This window comes from Myotis brandtii, unplaced genomic scaffold (genome assembly GCF_000412655.1).
Source record: "Myotis brandtii unplaced genomic scaffold, ASM41265v1 scaffold112, whole genome shotgun sequence".
NCBI classification, from domain to species: Eukaryota; Metazoa; Chordata; class Mammalia; order Chiroptera; family Vespertilionidae; genus Myotis; species Myotis brandtii.
This window is the reverse complement of record NW_005353838.1, coordinates 13,347,890-13,362,937: the sequence shown is the minus strand read 5'-3', so window position 1 is coordinate 13,362,937 and position 15,048 is coordinate 13,347,890. Positions and strand designations below refer to the sequence as shown.

Below are 15,048 nucleotides of genomic sequence, written 5' to 3'. Positions count from 1 at the left end.
CTCCTTATTGGCTGTGGGTGCCACCATCTTTGAGGGTGGGACAGTCAATTAGCATATTCCCTCCTTATTGGCTGTGGGCACTGCCATCTTTGGGACGGCATGAGGGTCAATTAGCATATTCCTTCTTTATTAGATAGGATAATGATAGCAATAAGAATTAAGACTGACAATTATATCCAAGGCAATTTACACATATAATTCTATGTAAGTCTCAAAAACCCTATGCCATATATATTTACATTATTTTCACTATAAAGTTAAAAATTTGAGGCATAAAGAAAGTAATTTACTTCCTTAAAGATCATATAACTATTAAGTGTCAGAGACAGGTTCAATCTTAAATGGAGCATGCCCAATACCCATTCTTCCTTCTTGCTAATAGAACACCCCTTTTTCCAATTATTTAATCTCCTCTACAAAGCCAAGTGATTCCAGGGAGACCAACCCCAGACCCAGGCTCAATATGGGTGAATTCTAGTGGATTTAAACCAGTAATTAGTCTCCATTTTTCTAACCAGTGAGTTTGGACATGGTCATGTGATGTAATTCAGGCCAATGAGACTAATGAGGATGTTGGCAAATATTTCCTCTCATAGAAAAGGAGTCCTGTGCCCCTGGGTGTTGGATCTGGGTACAATACTTGAAACTGATACAGCTATAAGTATAGAGCAACACCTCACACTAAATCTGGCAGTATAGAAAGATGTAGGAAACCTGTGTTCTTGATGATATTGTTGACCTGCTGACTTTAAATAATCCCTACTGGCGTCAACCTACCTTTAGCTTTGATGATAAGGAAAATAATAAATTTCTCCATTATTTAAGTGCCTTTGGGTTAGGGTTGATGTCACTTCATCCATACAGCCACATAAGTCTGCCTCGCTCTAAAGTCCATGTCCTTAATCTCTAAACCTTCCAGGGATCACCATCCTACATAATAAAAGCATAATATGCAAATTGACCAAACGGAGGAACAACTGGTCGGCGGGGGCAGGGCTGGCGAGCAGGTGGCACCAGGCCAGCCAAGGCACGTGCCAGCGGGCAGAGGATGGAGACAGCAATGGGGGAGGCGGTGGAGAGGTGATGGGGGGGCAGGGCCTCCGCTCGCTATCCCCTGATTAGCAGCCCAGTTGCCTCCCGCACCACTAGGGATGCTATTATTATCATCTCTGTTCTATTATTACCATGAAGATCTCTGTTTTATTGACAAAGAAACTGAGATTCAGACAGATGAAGTATTTTTTCCAAGACCACACAGCTAAAAGGTGATGGAGCCAAGATTCTGACTCCAGAGGCAGTTCTCCTAATCAAAAAGGATGCTCATTGATTAAAAAAAAAATTAGCAATTAGTGGAATGTCGGGCTTTGTGCCGAATGGAATATTTTCAAAGATATTTTTGAACCAAGAAGACTTCCTGGTAGGAAGTCAGGCGTCATCAGCAAGGCCTAGGGCAGTTTTCTGCTTTGCCCATTCCTTCATTTCCATCTCGGGACTGACTCCAAAAATACAGTCTTGATCCTCACTTTCTAAGCAACTTGATTCCTTCTCAGAGTCCTCCCCTACGTTTCCGTCAGCCATTGCTGCCTGTCCTGGGGGATGGGGTCCTCTGCCTGGGCTCTGCTTCCTGTGGAGGGTACAGAGGAGGCACAGAGCCCGCCTCAGGCCTTAACTTGGAGAAAGCCACAGCTAACTTTAGCAGTCTCCTCAGCTGACCTCATTTTAGCCAAGATTTGCCTCTTGAGAATTGAGCTAAGGTCACCATAACTGAGTTGTCGATCCAAATGTTTAGTCTTTATAGTCACTCAGATATAATGCTCATCTTCTCACAGTTTTTTAAAAAAAGACCAATAAAACCAAAAGAAACATTGAGCAAAGCTACCAGGTAGACAGAAAAAAGAAAGAAAACTGCCAAAATAAATAAATAAATAAATAAATAAAAATAAAAACAAAACACACAGAACAAAGCAAAACAAAAGAAAAAACTGTTGAAATAAATTTGAAAGCCTGCTATTTTAAGTCTCCTATGGAACAAGACAAGGAATAAATAATAAATAAATAAATGGTGGTGGTCTGGAAAATTAACTCAGATGTATTTAGCACTGAGGAAGTAGGGTACTGAGAGTCAATATGGCATTTCAAATGTATTTTACTATCCTGGCATTTAATTTATTTGTACTTCAAAATACCCTAAAATTCTACCATATAGATGTATTTTTCCATGAGAACATAATGCAATATACCAGCTGTAGGAAATAAATTTAAACTTCCTTCAACTGAAAATTCTCTGGTGGGCCAAACTCATTTAAGACTTTTTTAAATCAAATTTTTAACCCTAAATTTCAAGGTAGAAATGGGATAGGGAATAATGATTACTGATATGTATAGTGTCTGAATGAGAAGGTAGTCTGGGTACTTAGTAAGAAAAACATGAATTTAAGGTGAAGGATAGCTCAGCAGTTAAAAACTCAGATTCTGAAATTTGATAGACTTGAGCTCAAAAAGTGTCATGGCCACTCCTTGTATGATTATCAGCAAATTACTTAAGGCGTCTGTGCCTCAAGTTTATTCATCAGCAAAATAGGGATAGGGAGAGTAATTGTGTTCCTTATGATGATATTATGAGGATTAAATGGGGTAAAGCTTGGTTGTGGGCCTGGTTCATAGTAAGTAAGCAACAAAGTCAGCTGGCACTATCATCTATATCTATCTTAAAATAGTTCCTAAGTCTGAGTTAAGCTTTATGATTGCCCTTAGAGTGTTGTTGTTGTTGTTGTTTTTGGGGGGGGGGGAGTTGGGGTGGGTATATAGTCAGCTCAGAGCTGATATGTGTTAATCAAAGAAATAATACTAATAAACTTGCCTACCAGGGAACCACTTACCCCAAAAGAATAACCATACGGCAGAAAGATCAACCTTTCTTAATTCCCCCAGCCATCCAGGAAGGACTCACCTGGAAGATGTTTCCTACATAGGAATTCAATACCAACCTTAGCCCAGGGTCAGTAGAAACACTTACCTGACACTGCCCCCATTTTAGGGTGCTCAACAATAACCCTCTTTCTGTGTGCCCCTCCCCAAGGTGATAGGTCTCCAAGGCCAAGAACCCGGAGCCCATGACCCTCTCCCTCTTCTAGGCACTTGGACCCTGGAATCCCATGCCCTGTGCAATGTGCCCTCTACCATATTCTGGACACTAACACCCCAGAATTCTCTGCTCAAAGCTCCCCTAGCCTGTCTTTTAAGCCTTTATGGGCTTCCTTCTTAGGTCTTGCCCCTGAGGGGACACAGGACGCTGTTGCTGTGTATACCCCCCCACCCCGACCCCTAAAGAGTGGCCAAAAAGCAGCTGCTTTCAAGGCTGGGCAGGTTGATGACGATTGTACTAGGAGGCTGCAGTGTCCACCTGCTTCTGTATTGAGGGCCTGAGCAGAAGGTTAGGTAAGTGCAGAGGGGCAGCCACAGCCAGCTGGCCCTACTCTGTCACTCAGGAGTTGAGAATTCTCAATTCAAACTCAAGTTGTCAGGCTTTCATGAAACTTATTCAAAGGTAGGAGGATTGCCTGGCCGGTGTGGCTCAGGAGTTGAGCATCGACCCATGAATCAAGAGGTCACCAGTTTGATTCCTGGTCAGGGCACATGTCCGGGTTGTGGGCTTGATCCCCAGTAGGGGCATGCAGGAGGCAGGTGATCGATGTTTCTCTCCCATTGATGTTTCTATTTCTTTATCCCTCTCCCTTCTTCTCTCTCAAATCAATAAAAAAACATATTTAAAAGAATAAAAGGTAGAAGGATAAAACATATTAAATAATTTATTTACTTGATATATAACTTTATTTAATTATATAGTATTTTGGAGAAATGTGCTCCTGTCCTGGGCCCAGAATTAAATGACTTAGTTGCTTGCTGAAATGTGTTCTTTATAATAATAGTAAAACAGGAAGAAGAAAATTTTAAACTTGAGAGGTTAGTTTTTCCTACTTGCACTCAGCACTTGAATTTTAATACGTAATAGGTGTGTGTACGGGCACCAATTGCCTGGAAATAGCCATGTGGATACAGGGGTAATCATTTTCCAAGAGTCCACTGTGAAAAGAAATATTTTCACTGTTATAATTGTAAGAGTCAAAATCCCATGACCTCTCCTTCCGTGGCTGCCTCCTTTATTCCCTTCCCCTACAAACTTTCTAGTTCAAAATATAAGCCCTTTGGGAGTTGTGTCATCTGATTTCGAGAGAAAATTTGGAATATAAATATCTCCCAAGAATCAGCTGAGTGCTGATTGGATTGAGCATCGACCCATGAATCAAGAGGTCACCAGTTTGATTCCTGGTCAGGGCACATGTCCGGGTTGTGGGCTTGATCCCCAGTAGGGGCATGCAGGAGGCAGGTGATCGATGTTTCTCTCCCATTGATGTTTCTATTTCTTTATCCCTCTCCCTTCTTCTCTCTCAAATCAATAAAAAAACATATTTAAAAGAATAAAAGGTAGAAGGATAAAACATATTAAATAATTTATTTACTTGATATATAACTTTATTTAATTATATAGTATTTTGGAGAAATGTGCTCCTGTCCTGGGCCCAGAATTAAATGACTTAGTTGCTTGCTGAAATGTGTTCTTTATAATAATAGTAAAACAGGAAGAAGAAAATTTTAAACTTGAGAGGTTAGTTTTTCCTACTTGCACTCAGCACTTGAATTTTAATACGTAATAGGTGTGTGTACGGGCACCAATTGCCTGGAAATAGCCATGTGGATACAGGGGTAATCATTTTCCAAGAGTCCACTGTGAAAAGAAATATTTTCACTGTTATAATTGTAAGAGTCAAAATCCCATGACCTCTCCTTCCGTGGCTGCCTCCTTTATTCCCTTCCCCTACAAACTTTCTAGTTCAAAATATAAGCCCTTTGGGAGTTGTGTCATCTGATTTCGAGAGAAAATTTGGAATATAAATATCTCCCAAGAATCAGCTGAGTGCTGATTGGATGCAGGGTCAGTTTTCACAGCTTGCCACCGCCCCCCCCCCCATCAACACACAGTTCGTATTTAGGGACCCCTCACTTTATGCTCCATTGGGACTAAAACAACAAGTTACATCAAACACCAGTAGAAGCGTTTTTCCAAGGTCAACGGTGATAACATTTTATACATATACCCCTTATTATTCTTTTCTGTGTAGTGCATTTTAAGAATTCCCAGGGAAAATGCACCAATGATTCTTTTATGTTGTTAATTTCTTAAACACACAGTCTTCAATTTTTTAAGAGCACAGCAGTGTAAAGAATTATGCTCACTCTGCCATCTAACACTATTATATTGGATGAAGGCCAATAAAGGTTTTGGATGTCTTGAAAGCAAAATTCATTATAGTATTTGATGTCACATTTTATCAAGCTTTGCACAAATTTATTCCAAAAATAAAATAAGGGCAGACTATAGTCTTATGAGTTTTACATGTAACATAATCTTATTTAAGTATTCAGATATTTTCACATCTTAGATAAATGTAGATGAAAACTATCAATGGTAATTCTCTAACTAAAGCCAGGATTACTATTTTATATTACTCTATAGTTTTTGTTCCTGCCCTATCTGACATGGTCTAATGAAATTTGATGATTATCTTGTCGTCAGAGGAAGGAGGACTAAGTGTAGAAGGCAGGTACCAGGGAAAGGGAAAACAAATAAGGAAGAAGAAAGAGGTGGAGGAGAAATGCACCACTAGGTGTACTGGTTTATTTTTTAATTTAAATTTAGGTTTTATCCACTTGTCTTTCAACTTTCTTCCTGCTAAACTGGAATGATTATTTAAATCTGCTACACCTTATTTATGCCTTCGTTAGGAATTTCTTACCATACTCGATATGTGAGCATAAAAGAGTTATTATTTAACAGAAATACTGAGGTCCTTGGCTAAAGGCATGGAAACAGTACATACTATTTTTTAAATTCCTGTACCTTTAATTCAAAAGGCTATAAAAATGTTTAATATATTTTCCATGCCGAAGATATGTTTCCCCATAACTTGCTTCAAAAACTGTAAAGGGAATGTTCAAGGGCACATTAAGTGAAAGGCAATGAAGAGATGATTGCCAAATGTGAACTATTCCCAGCATGCTGCTGCTTATCAATCAAATAGCACGGCACTCTAAACACTAAAGCTTCTTCTACCATCTCCATCCGCACTCCACTCCCTAAAGCTCATTATTTATAATAGTTCAGTGCAAATGTTTTCAGACATTTTCTAGTCATTTAGTAGGTATATGTTGGTCCCACAATCTATGCCATGCACTGTTGTAGCCGCTGATGATGCAGCAATGCACAAAAACAGAACAACTCTCTGTTCTCAAGGTTTTTATAGTCAGTGGATGAAACATAAAATGAATAAACAAGCTAATAAGCATATGGCATGACTTCAAATAATGGTAAGTGCTATGGATAAAAAGGAATAAGGGTGTTTACTATTTGAGTAGGGGGTTCAGGGAAGACTTCTTTACCTGAAAGCAGTGAGGAAATGATCCCCACAAAAATTCCATAAGAGATTCTAAGCAGAGGGAGCAACAAGTGCAAAGCCCTGAAGCAGAAGCAAACTTGGCAGGTTTGCATGCAGCAACTTCAAATAATGGTAAGTGCTATGGATAAAAAGGAATAAGGGTGTTTACTATTTGAGTAGGGGGTTCAGGGAAGACTTCTTTACCTGAAAGCAGTGAGGAAATGATCCCCACAAAAATTCCGTAAGAGATTCTAAGCAGAGGGAGCAGCAAGTGCAAAGCCCTGAAGCAGAAGCAAACTTGGCAGGTTTGCGTGCAGCAAGGAGGTCAGCGTTGCTTGGGTAAGATGACTAACGGGGAACTGGTTAGGAGATGAAGGAGGAGACAGAGCTTGTGATGAGCTATGTAGGATTTCGTGGATCAGGTATTAGCATGGTCTGATTTATACTTTAAAAGAGTTATACTGGCTGCAGAGGAAAGAAGAGACTGAAGGGCGTCAGGACAAGAGCTGAGAGACCAGTGAGGATGCCCCTGCAGTGGGCCAACAAGAGATGAGGATGGCTTGGCCACTCTCTCTCTCATTTATTGCTGGTGGAAATGCAAAATGGTACAGCCACTCTAGGAGACAGTTTGGAAGTTTCTTAAAAAACTAAACACCATAAGTTCCAACCATTGTGCTCCTTGGTATTTTCTCAAATGAGTTGAAAAAACTGCACACAAATGTTTATAACAGCTTTATTCATAATTGCCAAAACTTGAAAGCAACCGAGATGTCCTTTAATAGTTGAATGTATAAACAAAATATAGTACTTCCATACAATAGAATATTATCCTATATAATAAAAGGCTAATATGCAAATCAACCAAACAGTGGAACGACCAGTCACTATGACACACACTGGCCACCAGGGGGCAGACGCCCAATACAGGAGCTGCCCCCTGGTGGTCAGTGCCACTCCCACAGGGGGAGCGCTGCTCAGCCAGAAGCTGGGCTCACGGCTGGCAAGCACAGTGGCAGTGGTGGAAGCCTCTCCCGCCTCCCCAGCAGTGCTAAGGATGTCAGACTGCCGGTTTAGGCCTGCTCTCCCCTCCCTCCCTCCGAGTGCATAAATTTCGTGCACCGGGCCTCTAGTTTAGCAATAAAAAGAAATGAGCTATTAAGCCATCAAAAGACAGTAGAAGTTTAGATGCATAACAGTTAAAAAAACATTTTAGTTTCTTGCAAATGATATTTTTGTCATTTAAAACCAGAATTAGGATTGATATGCTTTATTAAATAAATATTAATGTAGTACAAAGCTGTGCCTTTATCTCCTATCTGATTTATAACCCATGCTGATGTTTACCACATAGTGTTCATGAAGGTTGAAAATATTCTTTCTTCGTCTAGATAGGTAGGTAGGTAGGTAGATAGATAGATAGATAGATAGATAGATAGATAGATAGATCCTTAGTCTTTATTTTATATAAAATATGTATAATATTATATTAACCTAAAGGCTCTGAAGAGAAGGAGCGAGATTTATTTTAAAGAATTGGCTCGTGTGACTGTGGGGGGCTGGCAAGGTGGAAATCTGCAGGGCAGGCCGACACAGGCTGGACATTCTGGCAGGAGTAATGTTGCAATATTGAGTCAGAAAGCATTCTGGAGCCAGAATTTCTTCCTCTTTGGGAGACCTCCCTCTTATCTCTTAAATCTTAAGGCCTTCATGTGATTGAATAAGGCCCACTCACATTATGGAGGGAGGGTCAGCTGCTTTACTCAAAGTCTATGACTTAAATATTAATCACATCTAAACTATACCTCACAGCAACATCTAGACTGCCCTTTGACCAAACGACTGGGGCCTATAACCTAGCCATGTTAACATGTAAACTGGCCATCACAGAGCTCTTCGTTGCTTTTTCAAGATTTGCCTTTTTAGTTATAAAATAGCATATTCCATGTTTTTCTCTTTGCACACAGTCTTCCTGTATCCCCATATCCACTAATTGATCCCCTTCACTCGTTCCCCCTGAGATTATAGGCTCTTTCCTTCTCAGTGCATGACATCATGCCTCATGACTAAGGATTGCCGGACCCCTGAGCACCACATCCTTATGTGAACTCTCACTTCCATATGCTGATTGTTGCCATGTTTGCCCGTCTGGCTAGAACAATTTATGAGTTTAGGACACGTAGCCATAAAGTAATCAATGTCAAAGGAGTAATTGACAGCCTTACTATGTGTCTGTCACTCAATAGTGGATAAAACAAGGCAGCAATAGAATTCTTGGAGCACGGTGACATCACAGTATTACAGTACAATGGCCCTCATTCCATATGCTCTGCTCGGTGGTTTCATGTGATCACTGCATAAGAAATAATAGAAATGGCATAAGCCCTGAAATTTTCAAGCCATGCTGTGTACTATCTTGCTTCAAGTGGCTAAGGAATCTAATTTAAAATGGGCAGAAGGAGAAAAAAATATGTTCCTTTGAATTACTATGTCAGTGTATTAAGGCTAAGTCAAAATCATCCAAACTAAAGGCCCGAAAGAAAATTGAAAATGACACAGTAAGTATTAACCAGTATTAACTTCCAACTTATTTTCATATGTATACATGCAGTTTTGTAACTCCAACACGTAAATTGGGTATATTTTTCATACCTTATTTCATAAATGCTTTCATGGTTAATACCATGAGAAATGAATATTGGCAAACGACGGTCCTCTGAGAGTTTTTAGAAAATGGCAACACATCGAGAAGGTGGCATTATCTTTTGAGCTTCTTTGTGGTAGTGGTGGGTGGGCTTCCTTCTCTTCTGCCCTTGCCTTGGTCCCTGTCCTCGCGAGATGGTGTGTGACTTGTTCTGGATAATTTAGCGCACGCTGTCATTTCTGGCTACCTTCCTTCCACCGACTCATAATCTTTAGGCCTCACTCTGTGCAAAGAGATTTACCAAAGCAAATAGAACCCAAAGGTCAAATCTAACATGTGCCGAAAATAGCTCTAGGTTATTAAATTGGTGCACTGACAAGGAAATAACCGAATCAAGTGACAGGCAGAGCTGGCCTGTGTTCTTCCTGGAGGCAAAGCCCGGTTGCTCTGCAAAGCTGGTTTTATATTTTGGGGGGAGCCTTTCACACTCTCTTGCTGGTTGAGACATTTAGGAAGTTCTGGGTCACTGGAGCTGACCAGCCTTATTGACAGCTGTATGAATTTAGGACATATGGCCAGAAAGTCATCCGCAGCATCAATATGGTCAATATGGTGCATTTGGAACTTTTATCGGAGAGGGCAATGCTTTCAGTCCTGCTCACCTCCTCCCTCACTCAGGGGGCATTCTCAGCCAGCAGTTCTAAAGCCCTCAGAGCTCCACCCTCCACAAGCATATGCTCAAAGCTGGAGGAGTTTCTCTTCCACTTCCACTGGTTCCGTCACCTAAAATGAGTTTTTAAATAATTTGTTTTTACTTTTACACTTTTTAAATCTGTGATGTTGATATTGAATTAATATCTTTTAGAGTACTCATTATTTTCCTAAAATTTAAAGATACCTAAAGCAAATGAAATAGCACACGTGAATGACATTCGTAAACTCAAAGGCCATTATTGAAATAGTATGTACCATCTGTACTGTATGTATTAAATATAAGGCGACTTTGATGGCTTCTACCCCTCTTTTTTTTTCCATTCCAGTTCCTTCCTTTACTAGTAGACACCTGTTTAAAGCCTTTCTTTCTGATCTCATCTTAATTTTACTCACCATTAGAATATTAATATTAACAGGCTGGTATCTCCAGACTGGTATCATTGCTCTGAAATGATTGGGAATGTGGAAATGCTCAAGTCCATTAGTCTTACCTTAAGAAAATTACCAATTTGAGAAATTCAGAGCTTTCCAAATATTAACCCAATCATTTTTTTTTTTGTTTTAGGTCGTTCATATTAAGGAGTGATCAGAAAGGGATTTGCGTATTTAAATCCTATTGCAATGCTTATTTTATTGTTATCTTCTTAAATGTTCCTAAAGTTTTCATCTGTATACATTTTGTAGGAGACTGCTGGATACTGACGATGAGCTCAGTGACATTCAGTCAGATTCAGTCCCACTGGAAGTCCGGGACTGGCTGGCTTCTACCTTTACACGAAAAATGGGGATGATGAAAAAGAAATCCGAGGAAAAGCCAAAGTTTCGGAGCATTGTGCATGCTGTTCAAGCTGGAATTTTTGTGGAAAGGTATGTGAAATTTCTGGTATCTCAAGACAAAATTCAAAAGGCAGAAACTATACCTACACTTTCGAAGTTATGGGAGCCTATATATTACTTACTGAGGAAAACCGCAATCATAAGTATCCCTACAATGAACAGACTTAGGACTTAGGATGAACTTACCTATACCAAAATTTTCCTATCCTGGATTATTCTTTTTATTTATTTTAAATTGACATAAAGACTAAAGGCAAAGGCTTTTGAATGAACTTTTGTGAATAACTGTTTAAAAACAATTATAACACATTCATATGCCACACAACTAATTTTACCTGAATAAATTGTAACACCTCATGCAATAAATTCTACACTACACACCAACACCAAGCAGGTCTCTCTCTGCACTAAAGAGAGAAGACCATTCTGTTCTCCTTATAGGAGGAAAGCTCTCTCTGTCCACCTTGGAAGAATTTTGTGTATTTTTTTTAACATTTCTGTCACTGAAGCAAGGAATACGTGATGGCTCCTAGAAGCACTGAATCAAATCATCAGTTTCTCATGTGGAATACATGTTAATATGACCCCATGTTACATTCTGTTAGCCCTTAAAAACACAACGTACTTTTCTGTCTGGGAAACAAGATATTTCAACACTAAAAGTACGAAAAGACTTGAAATAAACATGTTACAACTAACCATGTTGAAAACTGGTTCTTAGAAATTCTTTAGAATAAAAAACAATTACATTGTTTCAATTTCTATATAAAAAGTTTATTTTAACCGTTTTGAGACAAATAAAACCGAGGAACAGAGAAATTTGTTTGTCAATGTACTTAAAATTAAATTTAAGGGAAATAATATCATTTTAAATCTTCTGACATCTCTAGCCATTACCTCTAATGAACAGTATAAACTTTAATTTTCTTCTATTAAGGGAAGAATGGGAAATAGACTTGGGCTTCTAAAAATGAAAATGAGAATGCATTGCAAAGAATATTCAACGTGTCACCTGAAACTAATACAAAATAATACTGAATATAAACTGTAATTGAAAAATAATTTTTTAAAAAGGAAGTATTCAATGTGACTTAAAAATATATTATAACTACGCACGTAAAGTTTCTAGGATCTTGGCTTGTGCCTGTGTTACCCATAATAAAAACCACTCAGTGACTACTCAAATTATTTTGAGTATTTCTTAATCATATCTAATTGGCTTTGATAAAATAATCATCATAATGAGCAATTTGATTAGTCTGGTGAGGTGACCTCCCCCTCCCCCCCCCCACACACACACATGCACACTTCCTTCGCACATAAACTGGTCCCAACCCTGCCTTGGTGGGACCAGAATCTGAAACAGGGAGACAGGGCTGGAGAGAAAGAATTTCTATAACAATATTTCTCACACACACACACACACACACACATACACATGCACACACCCTTCACACATAAACTGGTCCCAACCCTGCCTCGGTGGAACCAGAATCTGAAACAGCGAGACAGGGCTGGAGATAAAGAATTTCTATAACAATGTTACTTATTTTAAAACAACTAAGGCAAGTGTGTGATAGTTATTGATTTTTTTTCATAACATCAAATTCAAAATAAATAGTAGTTCAGAAAGTCAGTGAGAGAATCACAGACTGTTTTGATTTACTGAAGCAATGCATATTTTGTCTTTTTTAAGAAAATGTTACAGAACTTGGCAAACTGAAAAGAAATACAAACTGTGAATGTAAATCAAATAAATTTCCATTTCCATTCAGTAGAAGATTAAAAAGAATTCTATAAAATATATTGACATGCTAAATTTTTTGTGCTATTTGAAATATTTAATAGCCTATGGAAATATTAAAGTGTACTTAAGATCACTAAATTAGTAAGCAGTCTTGAAGAAAGCAATGTGCTACAAACATTTGGAAATAAAATCTTTTTTATTACCCTTGAATTCCCACTAGTAAATGCATAAAAATAGTGGGATATGCTTATCTTGAGTTTTCAAAAATAATCATCTTTGATCTTGAAAGTTAGAAAGTCTTCTTGAGCCTTTTCTCAAGCATCTTCCCCAAAATTCAGTGTCTCCGCAAGTCCTGGCAATTCAGTTACCCACATGTACCCTGAGTCTGCTCACTGTCTCATCTCCACTCCCGCATCTCCAACGTGAGCCTTCGCTACCCGCCATCAGAAGTATGGCAATAGCTTCTGAACTGGGCTCCCCTCTTCCTCACTTGCCTTCTCCAAATAAGTCATCCTACTGTGCTGTTTTAGAATATAAATTAGTTCCTGTCCCTCTGAACCTTAATATTACCTGTTGGTTTTCCTTTTCACTTGGTATTAGAGAATTTTTGTATGATGGCTTTGCAGGATTAGCAACCCCCCGCCCCCCAATTCTCTTTTACCTGCTTGACTGAGTATCTATACCAGTCTGGTTTCAACTCCATGAACATCCCTAAACTCCTTTCTTCCTTGAGGCCCTTAATCCTGATATTTCCTCTTTCAGAAATGATTTCCCCACCCTTTTACCGTTTTAGCTGGCCCTTTTTATCCTTCCAGATCACTCTGTGTACTGTTCATTACTTTCTCTGCCCCAACCAGTGGTTTACCACATAGCACTTCCCGCTGTAATTATATATTGTTTCTTATTCATTTTTCCTCTCCACCACTGACTAAATCTCATGAAAGTAGCAACTATATTTTTCTTATTCGCCACTAAAAAATCTGGTCCCTAGCACAGTGTCTGGCATAAATAGTTGTGTTTTAAGTTTTGAATTATATTTTGTAACTATAGTCAAAACTTTCAAAAATAATCCACTAGATTTCCAACTGGACTTTTGTCACTTGTAAGAGCCTAGGAAATTCATTATTCTTTTTCAGCAACTTGCAATATATAAACTACTTACTCAAGTGTGAGGCAACTGCATCCATCTTCTCCCACACTCATTCTGATTCCAGGATGAATTATCTCGATTTCCTATTTCTCATTTTTTATCTCAACATTTTATTTTCAATTATAGGGTTAGAAAATGACAATGGGAAATTTTCTCTATCAATTTGGAGGGGGAATCCTCATTTTTGTATCCTTTACGTTCCATATAATGAGAATACATACTGATATTTATTTCTTAACCTATTGTAAGTCTAAGAAATGTAATAGCACCAGAGTTCCCACTGAGCCCAGGGAGCCCTAAAGAATGTTAAGCATTGGAATCAAGGGTATTTGCTGCAGAATAACAATATTAATAATAATGATGACTTTCTTATATCGAGTACTTATTATATTATGCTAGGCATTTATAGTATGTACTCTTCACAGAAACCTTATAGTTATTCTCATTTTACAGATGAGTGACATTAAATCGTTTTCCAAAGGCACACAGCTAGTGAGTGGCTAACAAGCTATTCAAAGCGTGTGTTCTCTTTGCTACATCATGCTGCCTTTTATGCCATTAGGTCAAACTGTTTTAATGTTACTTAATTTGTAAAACTTCTTATTCCTATTGATTTTTATATTGACCTTTTTTTTCCTGGTCTATCACCCTTTCATTTCTCCTGTACTTTAACTTTTTTTTTTGTAATGATGACTAGAAAAATGGATAGAAAAAATTTTTTCTTTAGGAAAAAAAACCCTCATAAATATTATTGACAATAATTATTTTCTGGCTCTTTTATAGTGTAGTTAGTAGTTTCCTTGCCCTGCAAGATTTGAATAATTATCCCTGCTTAATGGAGCAATTAGTGCAAGTATTTTTATTTATAAACTATTCTGAAATCTCCCAACAGAATAGAGTATACAGATAATATTTTTATTATAACTAATCACCTACATTCAAAAATTAGTTAAAGTCATTTACAATCAATGTAACTTGAAAATAAGGTAACATCTCTGTCATGAAATGCAGGTTGCTTTATCAAGAAAGCCTAGGGTAGATATAAATATAAACAATATTTTAATTCTGATATTCAAGAAGTCAAGATTTAAAAGGAAAATATGATAAATGACTTGGCTTTTATGATCTTTTAAAAAAGATAGCTTTTAGATAGAAAATGGGTAATATGTGTTAAGGATTTTTAATATAATGTAAATTAAATAAGAATATTGATATTTTCCATAGTGGTTTTATAGACGATACAGAATATTTTTTTTCAAATTACTTTTTCTTATATTGAACCCTAATATAAATTAATGATATAATTATTAAATTATGGTTTGTCTAATTTGGTTTTTGATGGACATCTTGGTTGCCCAATGAAAGATGGAAAATCCAACAAATTACTGATTAATAAAAATATTTTTATTATTTATACTATTATAAAAATAGAAATAACTTTGTTCTTTCTGGATAATTTTTGTAA

At 37.8% G+C, this 15,048-nt stretch overlaps 1 protein-coding gene across 3 annotated transcripts in view; it reads left to right on the top strand.

Moving 5' to 3' along the window:
• PDE1A (phosphodiesterase 1A, calmodulin-dependent) overlaps positions 1–15,048 on the top strand; it is a 255,007-nt gene that overhangs the window by 183,781 nt on the left and 56,178 nt on the right. For all 3 annotated transcript variants that reach the window (XM_014546520.1, XM_005857657.2, XM_014546522.1), the window contains one exon: positions 10,534–10,716. In XM_014546520.1, the coding sequence (XP_014402006.1) occupies positions 10,534–10,716 (183 nt within the window). The remainder of the gene's footprint in view (positions 1–10,533; positions 10,717–15,048) is intronic.